This window comes from Parus major, chromosome 1, assembly GCF_001522545.3.
Source record: "Parus major isolate Abel chromosome 1, Parus_major1.1, whole genome shotgun sequence".
In the NCBI taxonomy this organism is placed as follows: domain Eukaryota; kingdom Metazoa; phylum Chordata; class Aves; order Passeriformes; family Paridae; genus Parus; species Parus major.
The window spans coordinates 15,286,252-15,309,776 of record NC_031768.1 but is presented as its reverse complement, the minus strand read 5'-3'; the positions used below and the strand labels follow the sequence as shown (position 1 = coordinate 15,309,776).

General features: G+C 38.0%; 1 protein-coding gene across 4 annotated transcripts in view; it reads right to left on the bottom strand.

Annotated features, from left to right (window-relative positions):
- The window catches only part of ADGRG2 (adhesion G protein-coupled receptor G2), a 55,224-nt gene extending 41,787 nt beyond the window's left edge, over positions 1–13,437 (bottom strand). For 3 of the 4 annotated variants that reach the window (XM_015644181.1, XM_019008377.1, XM_015644225.1), the window contains exons 1-2: positions 12,807–12,881; positions 2,175–2,293 (exon numbers count right to left, since the gene is read on the bottom strand). In XM_015644181.1, the coding sequence (XP_015499667.1) occupies positions 2,175–2,292 (118 nt within the window). In that variant the 5' untranslated portion in view covers position 2,293; positions 12,807–12,881. Of the gene's footprint in view, positions 1–2,174; positions 2,294–12,806; positions 12,882–13,312 lie in introns of those variants that run through there. The other variant, XM_015644191.3, reaches the window with a different exon arrangement.
- Positions 13,438–23,525: the final 10,088 nt, after the last annotated feature.

The window sequence follows — 23,525 nt, the reverse complement described above, 5'->3', positions numbered from 1 at the left end:
ACTATATTTACCTCTCAGAGATGCAAAACCTGGGGATTTTGCCCTCACTAAAACTAAAAACAATGTACTTAATAAGCATGTTCTCTTAAGCCCTAAAAGAAATCCTGAAACATATGCATATACCTCCAAAAGTTTAAAATTAACTTTCTGAGAATGACAACATAAACAAAAAATTAATCTCTTTTTTTTTCCTAAACATTTTTAGATATTGATAACTAGTATCTTTAGAAAAGATAGCCAACTGTAGGTATTAAGAATTAGACCTACAGGAGCAGATTCTCTCAGTACATAAGAACCAGTGTTATTTTCCTTATGTTACTAGTAACCACTAGATGAGAACAGCTGAGCTTTAATACAGTCAGGTATTCTCTTGAATAAAAATAGTCACAAGCTTATGTGTCTGCACAATCTGGCTTTTAACTAATAACAATAATTAATAACAATAATTAACTTTCTTGCAAGTGTTTGCCACCTGTGACACGTTTGGCTTGCTACAGGCCATTAAAATGATGTCAAAAGACTCTTATATACTCATATATCCCATCTAAAGCTCATAACTGGTTTTTATTAGTCTAAAACTCTAAACTTTCTACATGTGACTCACTTGATTCTGTTGAATATTTTGAAATCTGAATCTAAGAAATGTATCCCCAAAATCAATTTCATCCCTCCTTTTCATTCACAGCTCTATTTGTTTAGCTGGGGATAAACACCACATTATCCAACATCCAGAGCATCAAAAAAAACCACAAGAAGTTTTTCTCTCTTCACATTTTTTGGAGAACAAAAGCATATTTTGGCACCTCAGATGAGGAGAGAACTAAGTAGAGATGCTGCTGACAATACTAACTGCTGACAGCCTAAAACCAAAAAACCCCAATTAAATAGGGGGGAAATGTAAACACACTCTTGTGTTAACTTAGCTTTCCTTGATGATTACTGACAGTTGTAAGTGATACAAGGGTGAAAAATTAAACCCCTCTTTGCTTGCTTTCTCAGAACTTCAGATACAGTTGAATTTTCCCTGGCAAAACTCTTCAATGACACATCTGTCCATCTGCTGAGCAGCTCCGTCCTTTTCACTATGTGACGTACAAGAGGTTAACACCTCTCCATCTTAGCAGCAGGTTTATCACCTGAATCTCAGATTCTGCCTCATCAGAAACATTTTGTAAAAGTTACCGTAACTGGAGAATTAGAGTCAAAATTAGTCTAGTCTGAACCTATGAAACCTCACTGGCTGTACTATGTTGTTAAGCAGGCATACTTAAATTTAAAAAATCAGGCAGTAAATCTGAACTGCAAGAAGTTCTGACCTAGAGTAAAATAACATGCCATGACACAGAAAGCAGCTTCTGAAATTAGCTATTAAGTACACAGCAAAAAACACTCTGATTTTTTAATACACTAAGCACATTATTAACATGATAAATGCATTACACACTATTGACATAAGGAAACTTTATGAATGACAAGTGCTGTTCTCTTTATCAGCTGAGGTCCAGAGCAGTAACAGACTAACTATCAGTTTACAGAACAGCCATGAAAAAACACAAATTATTTTACCTCACTTTATTCTACTTTACATCACACGAAAGCCTCACCATGTCAGTTATCCACAAGAACCTTATGCATTTATTTTTCATTTACTGTTACATAAAGAGCATAAACTTCCAAGTTCAAATATGTAATTTCTGTTACATGTTTTGGACCTTATTACCTTTTCCTTAGCCATATTCAGATCTTCAACCAAGATCAATGCAGATGTTCTACACACACACCCCCTAAATAGAGCAAAGCTCAAAGGATCTTGTGGTGTTTTTTTAAAAGCAGTGTAAAAGATGTAACAACATGTTTTGAAAATAGTAACACTTCCAGCTCAAAAAAAACCTCCAGCAATAGAATAATTTGTCTTGTTATTACCAATTGTGCTTTGGCTCTCTCCTCGTCCATAGCCTAGAAGAAATTACTACCAATGATTTTTATGAAAACATAAAAAGCATCCAAAATGCTAAGCACCAACTGTTTAATTTCTTGTTAGGGACAGTTTTCCCTCTTGATTTCAAGAGGCAAAATCTTGCCTGTATGAATATATTCAAAAGTCCTATTCATCAAGACTAATGTTATTTATTTGGAATACCAACACTAGACAAATCAGGAAAAAATTCTCTTACCTTTGCTTGCTGTAGCCAAGAACAACTGAAGTAAAAGGACTGCTTGAACAATTCTGAATCTCAAGAAAACATCCTGTATTCTGCCAACACAGCAGTGCTGTTTTCCCCAGGCAACCATTCTAGAAGAAATAGATAAATAAACCACAATGACTAGGAAACGTGTAGGTGTGTGAACATTACGACAAAATACGTTTCCAACATGAGCATAAATCTTCTCAACCCTGTTACACTATTGGGTATATACTGCACAGAAATGTGTGGATACTCTGTATATTGTATCTGTATATTGCCAAGACACTAAGGGAGAAAGAGAAGTTTGCTGAAAAAAAAAAAACAACAAAAAACAAAACTCATCCAAGCTCTAATTCTCCAAAGACTACAAATACATCAGAACACGGCCATGACTCCTTGTACAAATAAGGCTTTCAGCATTTGAAAAACAAATAAACTCCTCCAAAAGATTTGCACACAACAAAAAAACCAACCAAAAGCTGACAGAGCAAGCATGGAGAAGTTGTCTAAAAGCTTTAATAAGCAAGTATGTAAGAAACTATCTCTTTAGTCAACTACCCACTGTTCTCTCATGTGACACTAACACCAACACTATGAACTAAGAGGGAAGATTTTGATTCCCAATTCTCATCTCATTATCAAAACAAGAAGCTACTGAAAAAAAACCCAACAAAAACAAACAAAAAACAAAACAAAAACAAACAGAAAAACAAAACAAAAAAAAAAAGAATGAGAGAGAGAGACAAATGCCACAAATCACTGAGCAGTAAGTTCATGAACAACATCATGAAAACCTGGTTTGTCCACTTTTCTTCCTAGTGATTTGTTTAATGTGCCCAACAAAACAAAAGAAAAGGTGTAGGAAAAGGAATATGCCACCTATTATAAGAGATACCATTCTATAAAATATTTTTTTTAAATCTTTTCTAAAAAAGGTGCATCTGAATATTTTGCATGCTGAAAGAAACATTCAGGTGTTTTTTGCACACATTAATTCTTAAATAAAAAAGTTTAGATACATAGTGGAATCTTATTCTGTAGCTGATTCTCAAAACATTCAAAGCAGTAGATTTTACATATTGAGTATCTTCCATGTAACAGCTTTAGAGTAGATCAGAGCATTCTGCCTGACACCAGAAGTTTCACTTGGCCATCACAAGTTTGGTGCATCTGCAAGTGCATTGGTAGCACTGACACTGCTCACAAACTGCACTGTACTTCTGCTCGTGCTGTGTCAGGCAGAAGTACCTTCCCTTCTTTTCCCCTTTTTTCAGGCATTGTTAAATTGTGACCTCTTTCTGGATTTTTAAATTTTTTTAAGATTAGGGCTAAAATGTAAATTTTTTGCAAGCATTCACACAAATGTAAGTATTTATTAACAATGGTTACTATGGGTTGAATTCTGCAAGAGAAGTGCCACAGGAATAAACTAAGAAACAGTGAAGTTGATAAGCAATTGAAACTTTAGAAATTGATTAAACATACAAGCAAATAAATTATAACCATATAACAACATAACATAGAAAGCATAAAGGAAAGGCTTTTTAAAAATTGAGAGCACTGCAACATCACTGCCAGTGTTTTCAAGAATTATACATGAAATACTTCTAACAAATAAAAAAGCTGACAAACCATATGCTAGAACAATGGTCATATCTAATATGTACAATCCTATGCAGGAACAGATCAAAACCAAACAAAAACAAGTACAAAAAGGCAAGAAATGTCAATGGTGGGCTAGCTTTTTGAAGATCCCCAGGAAACACGTTCAAACTTGTCCTCAACTTGCTTCTCTGAATGCCTAAAAACTTTGTATTAATGAAGTTATTCCATCAGCAACCTAAGTAGCAGAATTAAATTAATTATCCTAAGAACATGATAATGAAAATTGTTGTGCCTAAATATAGCTGACAACTTCAAGGACTGTGCATTTACAATATAATTTCCTAGGGTTAAAATAGATGCTCATCCAAAAACCGTTTCCTTTCTTTGCTTACTTGCATTTCCCAATCTAGTCTCAAATTAGGTCACTTCCAAGCAAAACCAAGCTGCATATTATATCTGTATATATCTATAGTATCTATTCTTCCATTTTATAGGGAAATCTTGTGTACACTATACCATCTATCCATAGTGATGCATTCAGCCAACATAACAAACACAACTTCCAGCATCCCTTTTCTCTACTACCTAGAAACCAAGAGTTGAAATGTGAATGAGATGGAGCCCAAAAATACTCAGTGGCATCCACAAGTGTAGCCATTGATGCTGGCAAGTAATGAGCTAAGCTGCTTACTTTGTGTGACATATGATAACTGATTCAAAATATTCCTAAATTCTCTGATTTTGGTTTTGTCCTTAAGCCTCAGTGCTCCAAACAGATAGACATGAACTAAGCTGACTAGGACAGATGTTTATTCCTGAACCACCAAGCATGCCTTCTGTTTTGTTTGGCAGAGCTCATTAGACAATGATGTTAGTGTCCCACCCCCAGAAATAAAAACTGCGTTACCAAAGTTTAAATATGAGTACAGGAGCCAAGAAATTTCTGGTACTGACTCCAGCCCTGTCTGAGCAGTCTAGCCCTGAGGAGTTTGAATGGACCTTCTTCTAACTCTGGCATTTCACAGTGAGCTTTGCTAATATTTGTCCAGTGTTTAAGCAAAAGGCTGTAATAAATACTTTCCATACATTTAGGTTTTTATCTCAACTGGGGTTTTTTGACATCATTCTCATTTCGAGATATGGGCCTGGCAAAGACAAGTAGGGACAGAATCAGAGCTTCTTATTGACTGAAAACAGTTACATCAAGAGCCCCAAAACTATTCAAAGCTATGAATGAAAATTAATGATCCCAGGCAAAGCAATAAAATCCAGATAGCAGGAAACTGAATAAATGTATAAAGTTAAATACTGACATGGTCACAGCTCAACTGACTTTTGCAAGACTTTGGATAGTTACAATAGTGCAAGATTTGTTCCAATGTCCAGATAAAATATACAATTAAAAGAGTTGGGAAAATAACATTTGTGTTCCTTTCTTTTTGCAGCAATATTGTTGAGACACTACTAAAGAAAAATATGCTGCTATATTTGGTATATTTTTTTTAAGAAAAAAAGCAAGATATGAAATAAAATTTCACCATATCTAGTCAAATAATGGTCATATGATACATTAAAAAACATTTGGCCATTATGTTCTTAAACTTATTTAAGCCCTTTTTTATATTAGAATTCTAAATCTTTATTCTAAATGACCCTGAACAGTAATGTAAGTGCAGATATATAGTTGTGAACATTACAGAATTAGGCATAAGGTTTTCTTCTCATTTGTTATTAATTTACTCATGTTCAAATTAACATTGGTACTATTCTTCAAAATAGATGAATACAGTGTGACTCAAGGAGTCCAGCATAATTATGCATAGTTTTTGCAGCAGGATGAAGAAATTTCAGGTGTATATCAAGCATTTCTAATTAAGTACAACAGTTACTGAGCCACCCAAGTGTGGGAAAGAATTCTATGCACACACTACAGGTAAAGATATAACCAGCTGGCTTCACTTTCTCAGTAACAACTAAGTGGTTTTTATTTACAATGAGCTAAGTGTCTGAAATAAATGACAATATAAAACATTTCTTTAAGGTCAGCAGAAAAAAATAAAAATTCAGAAAATAGAAATTAAAGGCTCAGGCACAAATCTATCATGTCCTGTTTACTCTCCATGAAGAGTGTCTTATTTTGACCAATGACAACCTTGTACCCAGGTCTCACAACATTTCCCACCATTTTATTAATTTGAAAGTCAAAATATAATTGACAGCGCTTTTCTTAAAGCAAATGAACAAACATACTTGAAAAACTGGATTTTCTTTCTTTTTGTCTGCTGTGTTATACGTGTCACAGTTCTGCATTAATATCGCATTCTTTGCAAATTAAAGAGGTTAGTGGAAACAGAGATAGGAAGATGGTATAAAAAAGGAGTCTCTATTCCTGTCAATAATAATTAGCTCTTGTCCTGGTATTTTACTTTACTACTTTCCAAGTGTGCATCCATAGGTGCCATATAAAGACATTTAGCACTTATCTTCAGCAACTGCTTGCCTTGTAATACAGCAGATATATTTTCATAGGATTAAAGATGAAGAAAGTGCAAAACAGAAATACAGCAGTTGTGCTCTGTAATGTATTTTGTTAAATCACTTTTGGAAAAAATTTACATCCATATTTCACAATTCCTGTTGAAAATACATATTTACTGGCAGTCTTTAACATTTAATAAACTATTAGTTCTTTTATGCTAAGTTAAGCCAGAGAAGGTTCTCACTGCCAATGCATGAACAGCTGGTTACAGAAACTTATGTTGGAAATTACGGCCCAAAGCAATCATTCAATTACTTCCAATCACACCGTCTACTGTTACACCTCAAACTGCTTTGTTCAAGCCACAATTATTTCATCCATAGTCTTTGGGTCTCATTCTGTCTTCTCTATTTATCCCCTACTAAGATTTTGGATTTCAGTAAAAAAAATCCAAATTTATAAAAGCTACTGCTGATGAGGAGGGTAATAATGAATGGTAAGATTCTGGCTGCTCTTCTGTGACATTCTGCCTTATTCAAGTCTATAGCAGGTGATAAAAAGCTAAAACAAGAGAAACACATTCTACTGCCCAGGTATGAAAACTTCTTTATGTCTTTCCTTTCAGAAATATCAGACTGTAGACTTCTTCCATCAACTCCTTATATTTTCCAGACTGGAACCAAAACACAGTAAAGTTTTTATGTTATTTTTAAATTTTGGCTGAAGCAACTTAGATGTAATAGGGAGGACGCTTATGTTGGAAACTCTTGTGTCACAGTAAATTTTGGCACATACTGAACTTACTGACTTAACAGCAAAAGTAGCACCATTGAGTTTAAAACGTTATTCCATGGGGGGTTTTTTATGTGCTTTTTCCAGAAAACAGTAAGAGGATTATTACTGTCTGATAGTAATTTGGTTTTCATTAATTTTCTCCAGTGTTAATCATGTCTATAGAAATGGTATTCTATATAGTCACAGTGTTCATATAGATACTTTATGTAAAACACCAGCTTTTTCTAAGACTGTAATGGTAATGTGTTCAAGTTCAAGGACCTTCCTCCTGACATAAATCTTTACTGTTCAATGATATTAAAACATTTTACTTGTTAATAAGTGGCTTACAAGAGCAACAAGCTGCTTTAAGCACAGACATCAGTCATCTGCAAAACTCATAGTTCGTTGATTGAGTTCTTCAGAGAACTGGAGGATTAACTCTCTGAGAAATACATTCTTTTGTTTAGCCTTTCAACTGTTGCAGGATACTGGAATTAGAATGACTTTTTAGTATTTTTTTATTTTATAAATGCTCAGCTGTGCAAGCCTTCAGTTAAACTCACAGATTTTCCCTTAGATTCATGTAAAAGCACAAATTTAATTACTTAGGCCTGTGTAAGGAGATTCAGGGGTGGAATGTGCTATTGGATGGCTCTCCATTATGGACCTTAGGGCCAAAATACCTGCACTTTTGGGACTTAATTCTCTTGTACAGTAACTTGTGCTCCATACAGTGCAAAAATAGGACACGGGACAATTACAAGCAAGTTTTATTCTCTCTTACCCAGATTGGAAATGTTTCACCTCCTCATCCAATTGACACCTGGGAGATGAGCAAGTGGCCTCTCTGTAGCTCTTACAAAAGTTTTAGACTCTTCAGGAAATCCTTGTCTGCATGGTGTATTCCCTCAAGAGAACAGTTTTACCCACGCCCTCTATTAATTCTACAGCAAACTAAAAAGCCCTTCACTGACAATGCCTGAGCAGGTTTCCTCTTAAAAGAATTTACAAAGTACTGATGAAGCACTTCAAGCAGACATGCAATAAAAGTAGTTACACTTGCCACAAGTCTGATTATTTCAATTTCAGACAGGTTGTTTACATTTCCCTTAATACTTTGGTGTAGGAAGATTTAATGGAGGGGGGAAACAACAAGATGTGTTCTGCAGAGTAGAAGACCACACAAACGCTGGTACATCGAGGAATATAAAAGCATGAGAAAGGGCATACAGAGATATAAGCACAAAAAAGTACACAAAAAGATTCCAAAAACCTTTGCATTCAGCTACTGGACTTGATGCAGAGAGAAAGAAGGAAGGACAATGACTTTTCTAAACCTCAGATATTCATAATCAGTAAACTATGTAAGCAGGCTGTGAGGAGTCAGGTGAGCACCAGGCATGCCAAAAAAGAAGCCTGTCCAGCTCATGCTTTCAATTTTCCTACTTAAAAAAGAGAAGAGCAACTTCTGAAAGTTTCATCTTACTGTAAGTGGAGGAAAATAAAAAGTAAATAGCTGTTTCTGGTCAGTTTACACTTTTCTTCCCCACTCTTCTTTCCAAGCTCTCTTGAATAGTAACACCCTAAAAAATAAATGTACTGTGATTTCATCCTAAGCTTCATTTTATGGACTTAACAGGTCTCTTGGATCTTGGAGTTGGAGCCATTAAAATTTCTCTGGAAGCTAAGCACAATATTTGGTGGAGGTTTTTGGTTGAAGGAGGGGGGTGGAGGTGGTTTCTAACAGTCCGTCAGACTCTTTCAGTCAACAGCCCAATGACCAAAACTAACAGTTCGTACCACAGAAATAAAACTCATCGGTTTGGAAAGATAGCTGCACTGAATCGAGCATCTTCCAAAGTCCCACTGAAATTCTGATGCAGAACATGGCATCACTACCTCATACAGCCTAAGGAAATACAGTCGTGTTGGCACTTCAGTCTCTACATGGGGTAAATATTTAGGGAACCTCTATTAAGACATTCTAGGAAACAGAGTTATGCCCGAACAGCAGTTTGGGCTTCTTTTAGCATTTCTCCTCCTCGCAGGTCAATGTGTCTGCAAAGGAACAGGAGATGGTACCATTGCCCATGTTTGTCAAGTTAGTCAATAGCAAACATTCATGAACACTTGAAAGGCATCACATAGGTGAGTAGATGGCTTGAAAGCAACTTCAGAAAAGCTTATTTAAATCTGAACCATTCCTGTGTGCACACCCACAAATGTATCAGCTCAAAAAACTTACTTTGTACAACTACACATGGCTTTTTTCACCAACACCATCTCTGTAAAAGAGTGATTAGCTTTCTCAAAAATAAATCAGTCACCACATTTCTGACTTGCCAAAACATAGATGAGGGTGAAAAAAAAAAAAAAGCATTTTTAATCCAACTTATATGAACACATGGACTATGCTATGAATAAGTAATGGAGGAACAAAGTCACTTCAAAGCATAAAGCCCATCAGAAACCCATTCAGTTAGCTTATGCCCATAATTAATTTGGTGCAAAAGAAACAAAGGTATTCAAAGTCTGATTGGGAACTTAGAACGTAAACATGGAGTTTAGCAGCATTCACAATTAGGCAAACCCAAATGTCTAACAAATTCAGGCACAGAGGCACAGTCCTTTTTTCTCTAAAGAAAGGGACTTACTAAGACAATATTTTGACCACTAAAAGCATCACTAAAAGAAGATGTTTTGTTATGTGTGCACAGTAATATTTCCACAATTGTCATAATCACATTACTCCTTGTCATTCTAATTCTACCACTTTTAAAAGTCTCACATCTTGTCAAACATGACAACTTCAGGCAAACCTTCAGATGGAACTCTTAGACCTTAATGATTCCTTTATGATTCCTTTAAGAAACACCATAAATGAGCAAATAGTGCTTAATTTTTGAGGGGTTGTTCTTTTTTGGTAGCTAAGGCATCACTTGAGGTACTCATGCAAATTTCAGAAAACAGAAATACTGTGATAAATTCTAGTAATTTTCTATAAATTCTATAGATTGAAAAAGTATTTTAAGTAGATTGAAGAACTTTATAAAAAGTATTCATTTTCTATCTACTGTCTCATCTAGTATAAGCAACATTCATCAGTTTTAAAATAAACAAAAATAAGACAAGCATGTTATCATCATAATTATATCATCATAACAACATATAACATCATCATAACTATACTTTTTCTATGAGCTGTTAAGAACACCATATGTAAGCAGGCAGCAGAAGAGGATCTAGAACAACAAAATTTTTAGAAGGCACTAGCTGAAAAGTAACTGTTGTGTCAAACAGTATTTGTATTTTTGTGATACAGAACTCATCAGTAAAAGACAGAAAATGCTGAGTCTGGGACTTGAACTGCCAGAGACACTTCTGAAATCTTGTATCAGTTCCACTGCATAACACCTGCAATAAAACTCTCCTGAACCTGATGTAGGAAGCACTCACAGGTTGAATACCTGTGGCATACAAAATATTCAGCTCACAGCTGAAGACAAATCCATGTGACTCATGCAGGGAGGAGTTTGAGATGGATTTTTTTTGTCTTTGATTTTGTCTGCTACAAAAGACCCTTTGTCCATCCTGAACAACAATAAATTTCAAAGGTATTTTGTCACAAAAGGAATGCAAGACTTCCAAGCAACTGTCGTATTAATTACCACATCGTTATAGAGCCTTTCCAAATTGTAACTTCATTAGGAATTTATGACTGAAAAGAGCAAGACCCTCATAATAATGAGCACCTGTCTAACAAACGGAATGATCAACTCCATTCACGTTCACAAGGTACCAACAAATGAATATTCTCTAAATCCTTGCATCTGTAAAAGAGCAAAGCTTTTAACTGAAACTAGATATACAAAACCACTAGTAGACTTACCATTTATCATAAAGCTAACATTTCAGGCCAAATAACATGACTTATTCATGCTAATTCTTACACTGAAGTCTATGAGATTACTTGTATGAGCTACCCTTACTTTGGCCTTCAAATAATCTAATCTAATATTCCACTGAAAACAAAAAGTCAAGTGTAGTGGTCAGTTTAAAAGCTAAACTGAATTTCCCAAGGCCAGTGATCATATTACATAATAGCAACTAAAAATGGTCCAAATTTAACAAGAGTTATTCTCTCATGAACTCCCAAACTTTCTCAATCTGCCAACACTCTACAGTTACTAGTGGAAGACCTGACTAAAAGCACTCACAGTACAAAAACTGTATGAACTGAGTAATTAACTTGAGAATGAGAATTTAGTCCTTCATCTCGCTCCAACTGGCCCTAATCTGAGCCAACTTCTGCTAATGTATTAGAAACACAAGTTTAACATTAAATTTGGAAGGCACTGAAGAAAAAAGAACATCCTAACAAGCTCCATTTGATCTACAGAATTACCTCAGGATACTAAAATAATATTAATAAAGATACCAATAACACTAGTTCACTTGGTACCATAGTAGAAATGACATAACGTTATCTTACTGTGTAAGTAGAAAATTTTGTGGCCCCAATTTGTATCTGAGCAAATTTTGTTTAAGTACAATTTCTTTCCTGCATCTTCTTTCACAGAATTCCACTTCAGTAGAGACTTGTCTTCATCATTAAATTATAAATGTGCTTCCTCAGTGAAGACAAGTACTTGGAGATCCTCCTAAGCAAAGACATGTTTTTTGTTCTTTAGTTTAATTCAACAAACACACTACTGGTCACCTAGCAGAGGAACAACTTTTGCTTGTTTCCCCCATGGAAACGGTTACAAAAGTCTGCTTTCCACTCGGGAACACCCTTAAGGTTCACAGTTTAAGAAGAGGAGTATCAGCTTGTGCATCTTCTAAGTGATGATGTATACTGTTAGCCTATGCTAGCAAAAGGGAGGAACATGTTCTGAGTAGACATATAAACACCAGATTTACTTTTTCAGTACAAGTGACAGAACTGAAGACACAACTAATTTGCTTTGGGATTGGCATCTCTTAGATCTGGAGGTTGTAAACTCTATTTTAGCTCATGTTGAGCTAAACACACCTTCATCATTACTCTAACTGATCTGAGCAGGAAGGTTGGCCCAGATGATCCACTATGGTTCATCTCAGCCTTACCAATTCTGCGATTTCATCTAAGTTGAAACCAGCCTAGGCTTGCAAAATCACACGTTTCACTTGCTGTATAAGCACACCTTGAACTAGTTTACAAACATTTATCCCGTTTCCGCATAAATCAATGCAAGAAAATAACATAGTAAAAGCACGAGTTCAGTACTGTTACAAACACTAACCATGAATGACAAAACCTATAAATTTCCAAAGCAAAAAATAAATTCAGTCAAGAAAGGATGCTTCCAGTACACAGCGAACACGACAAAAACAACCCCAGACAAAACCCTCGACCGAAATAATTATTGTTGACAAAAAGTGACTCTGAAGACATCACTTCCAGCGACACGGGTTTCCTTGCAGGATGTATGCGAAAGAAGCAGGGGAAACTTTTAAGCTGATATTTTCTGCACCCGTTCCCACAGAAAACGGGTGCCAGAGCAAACCACGACCCGGTCTAGCAATACTGTCCCAACGGGACACTACCCTGTCTCTTCGTCTAAACCGCGTTTAAACCCCACCAACGACTCTACCAAAATCAGTCAGTTTTTCGGCCAATTTAAACACGTTACTAAGTGCTTCCTTGCCGTTGACAGATTAAGCATTTCAGCTGGAAAGCTGACGGAGAGCTTTCCACCAGCAGCAGTGAACTGTACCTGGTGAGCAGCGCGGCGCTGCTCAGGACGAATCCCGGCCGCGCTGCCCGCAGCCCCTCACGGCGGCCCCGGCCCACACCGGCCGGGCGCGAGTCCCAACGGGCCCGGCCCCGCCCTCGGGACTTCCCCCTCAGCCCCCCGGGCCACGCGCCCCTGGGCCGGGCGGGACCCGCCGGGCCCCTCCAGGGGAGGACCCGTGACTAAGCGGGAGCTGCGGGACTTGCCCGCGGAGGTGGGAGCTCCCCGACCCGCGCTCCTCCGCCCACCACCGCCGCCCCCGCGGGACCCCACCGCCCTACCCTCGCTAGTCCCTCCGGGAAGAGTGGGCGGGAAAGCCCATCCCAAGGGAGCTGCGCACCTCTGCCGCCCAGCCCCGCAGAGCCGCTCACCTCCACCCGGTTCAGGGTGACTCCCATCCCCGCAGACACTGCGCTGCCGGTCCCTCCCGCCCTCGGGAGCTCCCTGCCTCCGGCCGCCTCTGCTCCCGCGAGCCCGCAGCCACTCACCTGGCGCCGGGCGGCCGCCCGTCCCGTCCCGTCCCGTCCCGTCCCGTCCCGTCCCCCCGCGCCCCGTCGCTCGCTCAGCACTGGGCACAGCAGGCGCTCCGGCGGCCCCGGCAGCTGGGACAGCCGCTGGACGGGGGGCGGAGGCAGTCGAGGGAGGTGCTGCGAAAAGCCGAGGGAAGCCCGCTCCCGGCGGGCCCCTCCCGCCCGGCGGCCCCGCGGGTGCGGGCGCGGTCCCGGGCGCTGCGGCGGCGCTGGGGCGTGAGGCCGGCCCGGCGAGGGCAGCGAGCAGTGCCGGCTGCGCTGGAACAGGGCTTGGAGACACTCGGTGGCTGCATACAACCAACTCGGGGGAGGGAATTAACACTGCGAGTAAACGGCTTCACATTCCTTGGTGGGCAACGTGTTCAGGGTTAAGCCAGCCTTCTCTCTTGTAAAGTTTACTTCACCTTTAAAACAGACTTAACTACATTAATCCCCAATGTTAACATAGAATTTGCACATTTAGCAGCCTTCATTGCATTTGAATGGGATTCATACCTTCAGTCCGTTCAGATTAATGGTAGTGTAAATGATCACTATCACGACAGCAGAAAGCTGAAGCTGTGGCTCTCCCACTTTTCAATTCGTTGGAATGAAGCAAATTTCCTTCTGAAAAGGCAGGATTTACAATGATTCGTTTTATACCAAATGTTTAGGAACTGCTCTTTGCATGTCGGCTGGAGGTTTGGTACCTAGGCACAGCTAAAAAGTGAAAGAAGCCTGGCTGCAGGGCATAGCTGAAGAAAGCACATCCAGGGGGAAAGGCTGGAGCTTTAGGCGACAACTCTTGTCAGTGTTACTGAGAAGAAAAGACAGGGACAAACTCTAGTAACTCTGAAGACAGCAGGTCTTCCTAGGATACAAGGTGTGATGACTCCACATGATGAAGATAGTTTTGTAGAAAAACACTTGCAGAGAAGGAATGGGGGTAAGATGAAGAGGCTTGTTTCATTTTGCTTAAATCAGTGATGGCTTTGGGTACTTTGGAGCTGGCATCTAGAAGAACACAAGGCCAGTGCTTTTGCAATTCCTCACATAGGAAACAAAACCAGGAAACATTTGTCTTTCTCTGCCTTGCTTAGTGGAATATCTTTCACTTCCTCAAAGGCTTAAGGACCATAAAATCTGTTCTCTTTCTAGTTTAAATCATCAGTGAGAATTATAACTATTTCTCTTATGATCTGGATTCATGAGGTCAATGAGGAAGAAAAGAAAAATTGTCATAAAGTTAGTACTAAGGGTGTGATGCATAAGAATATAATTTGTCCATGAAAAAACTTGTCTAATGATTCTACATAAGTGCTCTTTTGACAAATCCACAGTGTGCTTTACCAATGTGGCTTAGTGATGTCTCCTCAGAAAGGCTATAGGAGGCTGGAAACTGAAGCCCAGCTTACACCTGGACACCTTACCTATCGGTAGTGCAGGATTGGGAAGCTTTCTGTGTTACTTGTTGTGTGAATAGTTACTGGTGTACAGATAAATGGAAGTCTGTCTATCCAACACCTCTGTCAAATAATACAATGCTGTGGGTAAAAATCAACCAGTTGCTGAATTTTCAAGCACTGAAATGTAATTGCAGGCAGTATTTTTACCTCAAAATACTTATTCTTTTTCCACTCAGACCAAGGTACTTTACTAGGAGAAATTACTGTGCAATTTACAAAAGGAAAACTCTCAATTTATGTTTATTTAAACTTTCTACTGCATACAGCTGGGTGGTGTCCAGTAACACACAGAGAAACTAAACCAAATTGATTTGTTATGACCTAAAAACTAAGTAAAGAACTTAATTCCCAGTGGGTTTGTATTGCTCTGCTTGGCTGCCGTCTATGCCATCTATACAGCTCTAGGACTACACTGGATCTGGGCAGTGTTGCATGGAAGCCAAAGGCAAACTCCTATACACTTACCAAAAAAACACAGACTTGAGCAGGTCTGAGGAACAAGCATGGATAATTGAATAACAAAGAACTTTTCAATCCTACTAGTTTTGTCATGTTTCTGAGAAAACGCAAAAAAAAAAAAAGTTACATTAATTCAGATTGCTCAATGCCTCCTTTATTGTGCTTGTGCAATACTGAACACTGGTTTAGTAGGAACAGCAGGTGATAAATGCAGGTTTAAGAAAATGATACTTCCTTGAAGAGAAGGAGTCTAATCTTCCCTCCATAAACAAAATGATCATATGAAAACATTTTAAATAAAATTAATTTTTTTTTTTATTGGGAAGACTCTCCAGAAAATGGGAGCACAGGTACCATAAACTACTATTGATATCCAGTCTGGCCATGCATTCTCCTGGTGGGACAATACTGGATTTCAAGGGTTTAACAACTGAAGCATTTTATTTTCACCTGTGTTCAACAAGATTGAATGTAGAAACCACAACAATAATTCCAACAAAGTCGGTGACTAAATTCCCATTAACTTCATCTTAACCAGAATTTCACATTATTCTTTCTAAATGGTTTGGGATTTATTATTACTATTACTACTACTACTACTACTACTACTTTAAACTCTAGTCTTTCTCTATATTTGTGTATGTATACATTTTTCCTAGGGCAATAAGACATTACTGTGACATGTTGTATTCATTTCCTGTTTATAACTTACATATCCAAATAGAATTACTTCTAATTATATAATTCATGTCTTAGTAGGAAAAAAACATATGTAACTGACGAGAAAGAGGAGAGGGGAAGTAGTGGGAGAAGGTCTGTTTCCCCTTTCATTTATTCTGTGAAGGTTTGAAGCTGTTGTTTCACAAAGATGATTGACAGGACCTCACTATTTCTTAGTGGGCAGGATTGGGAGGATTGGGAGGTTGCTTTGCCGTGTGATGTGTACATGGTCGACCCCAGGAAGCATAAATTTAGAAGACTGACTATTTCAATGAATCACATTAATATAATACCTTTTATGTCAAATCTAATTGCAAAAGAGAGAATTTCCATGGCTCTAGATTTTGTGGGATTCTATCTTGTTCTCTACCATGTGATACATTTCTGTGAACTCCAGAAATTGATAAGGTACAAAAAGCAGTTAAAATGGTTACACTTCTCTGTTTCATATATAAATATACTCCTTCCTGAAAATAACTCCTGTTCTATAATATCATGTACTAGTTGTCAGTCACATAAATTACAGATCTTGAGGTAAAAAAATTGTTAGGGGTTTTAACTGATGGTAGTACTGGAGATTAAATGAAGTTATCTATGAGTCCTTTGGTCTATTTTCTGCTTTCAGAGACATAAGCAAAAAGTGAGCAATTTCAGGATAAGGAAGTGATATGAACTTGCTCTGATGCTGAAAGGATTTAAATGTATCAAGGGAGGAGGATATAAAGGCTAATCTTAAAACTGCACATATTGGGCACAAAGTTGAGAGCTTGATTTGTGCAAAACAGCAGCCTATCATAAAAATTTGTGCCTGAACAATAATCTGTATCTTACAAAAGAGTCCTTGGAGTAGATACACCTATCTAATATTCTAATAGAATAACTACTTATTAATATTCTTTTGTCAGAAAGTAGCATATAGGTGTGGGTACCATGAGCGCAGTATTTGCTAAATGTTAGCTGAGCCAATATATAAAAGAAATCTCTTAGATATATAATCATTAAATAAGGAGGTTTAATGTATCCAGCTGTGATTTTACATATGTTGTCAAATACTAAGAACAAAACCCAGGGTAAGATTTCTTCTTGCCTGTAGTAGTTTCTTAATAAAAAAAGAAATGTGTAGTATCTTCCTTACTGAAGCTCCAGGAAGGGTTTTAAAATAGTAATAATAAAAACAACTGTGCCTCTGTGATTAACTTCTAACTCACCAATGAAATATGCATTTCACTACTTGTATCATTACTGATGAAAAGTGATAGTTATGTTCACCATGTTATTCGGCACCGCTGAATTCCATGTTGCAGGCTGTCCTGCTTGCGAACACGCAGCCATGTCCTGTCAGACTGTACTCCAGCTAAGTGTCCCCATCGCATTTACATTCCAAAACAGGATAAACAGCAAGGCAATTTGTTAGGTATTGAGGCCAAAAGAGAAATGTTGGATGCTGTCTTCTTTAACAAAATTTCATATACGTTACATGACAAGTGAATGATTGTACACAGCAGTAGGCTGAGTATTCTCTTCTGTTGCGTGACCAGGCCTTCAATACTTCTCCCTCTGCAAATGTTCTCATGCAGTACTCCATTCTGTGGAATTGAAAGCCTTCATTATTACCTGCTGGACTAAAAGATGAACAGAGCACAAAGTAAAATGCAAGAAATGTCATTTAAACATAAAAAAAAAATGTATTTTATGGTGAGAGTCATTGAATGCTGAAGCAGGTTGCTCAGAGAGTTGTGGAGTCTCTACCCTTGGAGATGTTCAGAAGTCCAGATATGGTCCTGGGCAACTGCTGCAGAAGCCCTTGCTCTGAGCAAGAGTTTGGACTGGACTATCCCCAGAGGTCCCCTCCAGCCTCAGCTGCTCTGTCACACTGTGAGAAGAACTTCTGCTAACACTCTGCTTTCCCTTAGAATAAAATACACCTTTGGCCAAGCAAAGGGGAATGATCCTCAAATTGTAAAAAATTTGAGGGTGATGAAAGTCTCACATACCCAAAGGCCCAGACCAAGGTGCTAATCAACATTATGGGAAACTACAAGGAAGGGTAGCCAAGGAAAGCAATTCTGAGGAGAACACCTGGAAAGGACAATTAAACCTTTCAATTCTCTATTTATGGCACTCACTCTCTTTAAATTGTACTGACATTTATATTTCCATTAAATAAACATTTTAAAGGAGTTGTAACTTGTCCATAAAAAGTAAGTCTCTGTGGATCTTGGCAGGCAAATTCTCATTCTGGGAACATTTCACATTTTTGCTTTTCTTTTTTTAAAACTTATTTTACAAAAAAAGCTCTGTTAACCTCTGAAAATTGACACTGATTCTAATGGTTCCACATGAAATGCTCTTGTGTAGTAAGACTTTTATCATAGCATGAACTGTTAAAATAAAGCCAAGGAAGTTACTATACCCCTGTTGATTCTTACATCTGTGTAACTGGTAAAGCAACAGAGAAGGGTCTTTTTTTTAATCACAGAACACTTTTCCATTGTATGGTCTGCAATGTGTATCTTTCACGTACTAGGGAAAGGATTTTAGCTTTCATGCCAAGTCCTTTCACTCCTGACAACACTTTTTTTTTCTTCTTTTCCTGAGAGGAAAATTTGTGTTCATAGTTGTCCTAACTCTGTTCTTGGCTTTGCTATATCTTTTAAACAAAGTATGTATATCTCAGCTGCAAAATAAGAGATGGATGATGTAAAGGCAGATGTAAGATGCCATCATGTTTTGAGAAAGACAATCTGCTTTTGGTGTATCAAAGGAGAGATTTCCTTCTCCAGTTTAACTCTGTAATTTACTCCCTTGCTTTGCAGTGTTTTACTGCCCATTTTACTGTGAGTGGCTGAATCAGGGAGTTTGGGGAGACCTTTGGAAACTGTTTCAGTACTTCTCAAGGACCATTTAGCTGAAGTTTCAACTTCCTTTTCAACCTTGTCCATTTTTCAATCTTTTGCTAGTTTTGCTTTCCTCTCTGGGAAGAGAGGAAAGTCATTCTTAAATGGTTGGCTAATCCACTCTGCCTTAGGTTTTGCACCAGCATAAATCTGTTTAACAAAGTTTCTTTTTAATCATACTAAAATGCTTGGGAGGAAAAACAGAGTTTGAAGAACTTTTTTCAGAAGAGACCTTCTTTCTTTGCTCTGCAAGGGGTACAGGAGTATATACACATGGAAGTCACAAACCTGACTGGTATTCTGCAGGTGATTAAGACAAAGGAAGCATCTAATTATCCAAACACTTCTGTGCATGTAGACTGTGCAATAAATGATTTCTGAGTTGAAGACTAGAATTTCAAATACTATTAAGTGACAGCTTCTGGGACTTGCTGCACAGGCAATGTGCAGCTAGACAACCTACTAGAAGCTGACTGTTTCAACAAGCCTTGCATGTGGTTGGAGGCAGATACTCTGCAGGGTAGGAGCCATCATAACATATGGCTTATCTTCACCTGGGATGTATTGAAAACACTAGTTGTATGTCTGATGGAAAGGGACAATAAAATGGTGGACAGCAATTAGATTGTTCATCTATAGAACAGAGATAATATTCAACCTTTTTCTGCATATATCTGTTGTTTGATACTAAAATTATTTTTAGTTAGTCTTTTTAAATGTTAACAGTGATGCTAACATGTGGTGGTGCCAGAAATCTTTGTCTAAGTGTACCACAGAAGTTTTAATAAACCTCAGCGCTGCCATTAGTAGTGATTTAATTGACATTCTGAATGTCTGTGCAGAAAATCCACTTCTAAATAGGTAATATAATTATCAATATTAAATATTAAACAAACTTTAATTGAGATTTAAAAATAAGAACATGAAGCCTCAAGTGCAAAAAAATTAATGTTTCTTTTTGTCTTCTATGCCTGTCTCATCAAATAGTTTGGAATGTATTTTTATAAGTTATGAGTCTTTCATAAAACTTGTTTTTATTTTTTAAAAACAGATTTTCCTACTGGAGTTACTCAATTGAAAAAACATGTTTTTATAATAGAAGTATTACATTTTGTGTCATTGGGTAACCTTGTTTTGCCAGGGTTACATTTCTGTAGTCCCTAAACTTATCTGGGAGGTTTATTTTGGGGAGGGGAGTTGTTTCCTTAGTGTTTGGGGTTTTTTTTGTGAATTATCTTTTATCACTTCCAGATTTAGGATGACTCTGCCACAAATTTGGATGTTACATAATTTTCTAAGATCTATTAACTCCAATATTAAATTAAAATTTATCAGGGTCCTGAATGTTTACTTTATTCAGTGTAAACAGATACCAAGTAATAGCATCTGTACTTCAAGTATAGTTCATTCCTGTTCAAAAGGTCTGAAGAAAGTCTACACACTGTTTTGAGGACTTAGGTATTATCTGAGTGATTAATAGGTGCTGTGGAAATCTTCTGAACATAGATGAAATACATTCTTTGTATTTGTCTTTTGGATGTCAGATTGGACTTAGTCCTGTCCTTTGGAAACACCATGTCTTTATTTTTAGGATATTTTCTGTGTGATAAATTATTTTCTTTTAATTATCTCGTCCTTTGGTCACTTTACTGATTATAGGTTAATTTTTGCAAAGACACCAATTGCCCATTAGTAATGTTGTCAGAAATTTGTCTTGCCTTTCAGTAAAGACCCTATAGTGGTCCTTTCTATCTCCAGCAAAGTATTGAGCAGGGACTTCTTAATTCCAATTTTTATTAATCTCTTTGCCAAAGAATCTCTAAGGTCTTAAGAGGAGTTTTATTTAGTACTGTTTTTTTTCAGAAAGGTATATTTAAATGGAAATGGGTTGGAGATGCAGCTGATTATACTGGACTCTTGGGTCAGAAAATGATCACGGCCATGGCCACAAAAGCAAATAAACAAATAAAAGGGACAAAAGACAACTATGTTGCATGTCTGAAAATAATATTGCCAAACAAAGTCAATGACCAGCTGAGATCATCACATCTGCTGACACCTAGAAGTTGTTTCAGTAAGATGCAATATTGCTGAGCTTGGCATAAGGAAAGTTGCTTGAAGCAGACCAGGATGGATCTAACAATGGCCCTCAGTTCTCCAAGAATACTGTGAAATAAAAGCATAGTATAATAAAAATATGCAAGAATATGGATGTCTGAATTCATACAGTAGAATCTATTTTTTTTTTCCCTCAGTAGTTGTGTTAGGTCTTACATTTCCAATTATATTTAAATTCATTGCACACTGATATTCATGTATAGTCTTTGGGGACCACATATGACATTTCAAGAAGTCTGGTCATGGCAGTTTCCCACAGGTAGTATAAGGACTAACCTTATACCTCCTGATGACTTCAGAAAAATTGTATTTGCAGTCTTTGGGCAATGCAGTTTTGGGTACCTTGCATCTTTTTTATCTTCTAAATTTTTACTTAGCCACCAGCTAAGAAACCAGCTGCAATTTCTTTGTTTGATGGTATGTACGTTTTTTATTTTATTCAATGGTTTAGTACATTAAAATATTAACCCATAGAAATATTTTAATTACAAAATAGTCATATTAAGTTAATAGGTCATTCTTTAAAATATTAACTCAGCTTTATGATATCTTCAAAGACTTGGCTTCAAGGTTTGTCTTTCATGGTATTAAAATATTTTAAGCTGAACAAATTGGTTGCAAATGTATGACATTTGTGAAGTAATTTCTGGGATTTCTTGGTTCCAGAGATTGTATCAGGCATAGGAAGTGTAAGAATGATTAAAGTCACTAAAGACAAGATAAACCAGAAGTTACAGAGAGCATTTGGCATGTGTTTCTCTCTGTCCCATCTGCATAGTTCTCAAGTTCCATATTTTGCAGCACTGTGGAATGAGAATATTGTCTGAGCTGCGCTAAAAACATTTAAGAAGTGGCAGTATATTATAAAGGAAAACAGTTATTGTTGCTTACAAAACGGAACAGAAACTATCCTAGAGCACGTGGTGGGTTGGCTTCCTCTAACTGCCAGGCATCCACCCAGCTGCTCTGTCATTCCCCCTCCACAGCAGGACAAGAGGAGAAAATACCATGGAAAAATCCATGGTCAAGATAAAGGCAAAGACATCAGTTACCAATTACTATCATAGGCAAAACAGACTCAACTTGAGCTGGGAAAATTCAGTTTATTGCCAAGTAACATTGAGTTGGATGGTGAGAAAAAAAGGAAAAAATTGAAATATCTTCCGCCCACCCCCTGTTTTTCCCAGGCTCAAACTCGCTTCTTCATTCCTGACTCCTCTCCATTTTCCCCACAAGTACTGCTGGGAATGAGGCATGGGGCTCACGGGCAGTTCAGGACGCTGCTGCATCCTCCTCACAATTTTCCTTGCTCCAGTGTGGGTCCTCTACTTGGGCTACAGTCCTTCAGGATAAACCTGCTCCAACATGGGTCCACCAAAGGATGCAGTTCCCATCAGAACCCGCTCCAGTGTGGGCTTCCTACAGACTGCCGTGGATATTCCTGTCTCCAGAGGCGGCAGTGTGGGTATCTGCTGCACCGTGACATTCTCCATGGGCTACAGGGGCACGCTGCCTCACCACCATCTTCCAGGGGCTGCAGGGCAATCAGCAGGGCTTCAGCACCTGGAGCACCTCCCCTCCTCCTTTTTTGCAGTCCTTTGCTTCCTGCAGAGCTGTTTGTCTCACTGGTTTTCCCCATTCCTCACAGTTCTGTGTGGCCCTTTCTTGCATGCTTTTCCCCAGAAGTGCCACCACATTTCCTGTGGGGCTCAGCCTTGCCCTGTGGTGGGTTGGTTGGAGCTGTCTGGAACTGTCAGGGTCTGGCATGGGGCAGTCTGCTCCTCACATGGGCCATCCACAGCCCCCTTTGCCACTAAAACCTCTCCACCAACACACAAGGCATTGCATTAAAGTTCAGTGTTGCTTTTCTGAGGTAAATCAGGGTATTCTGAGCCCTGTGGAGTTAAGTTGTGCCAGTTTGAGAACAGCTTTGAATGAGCACAGACCCCCAGAAGTCCTCCAGTGAGAGACTGATGCTTTGAAGTACAGACTGCCTCCCAATGCCACAAGATGTTGCTGACACAACAGATTTATTTATGGCTCATGCAGCAGTTGCACACTGCACTGGTAATGAAATTCCACCATTGACTAATGAAGTATTTTCACAAATTACCTAAGTTAAAAAAAACTATGATTTGCACATCATAACTTGATTATTTTGCCAAGAAAATATGTCAAATTCCTGCAGTTACATTTTGTATGAAGAAAATGGTCCTCTGTTTTACACGGAGACAGAAAAAAAATGGACATTTTGCTTCAAAGCTGATAAAAATGTGTATCTCAATTTAGTCAGCTATCTCTAATTCAATTTACTTTAAATATGCTCACACTTCAAATTTCTTTTATGCTGTCGTGGTTTAAAACCAATAACTAAGAAAATTACTTATTTCTTGCTGTGAGATATGGATTAGAATAAGGGCAAAACAGGCATAAAACTTAAAAGGAATAAAGAAAGTTTATTGACAAACAACAAGAATAAGAACACCAGAATAAACTTCTAGAAAAACCTTTTCATCCCTTATCTATTTACTA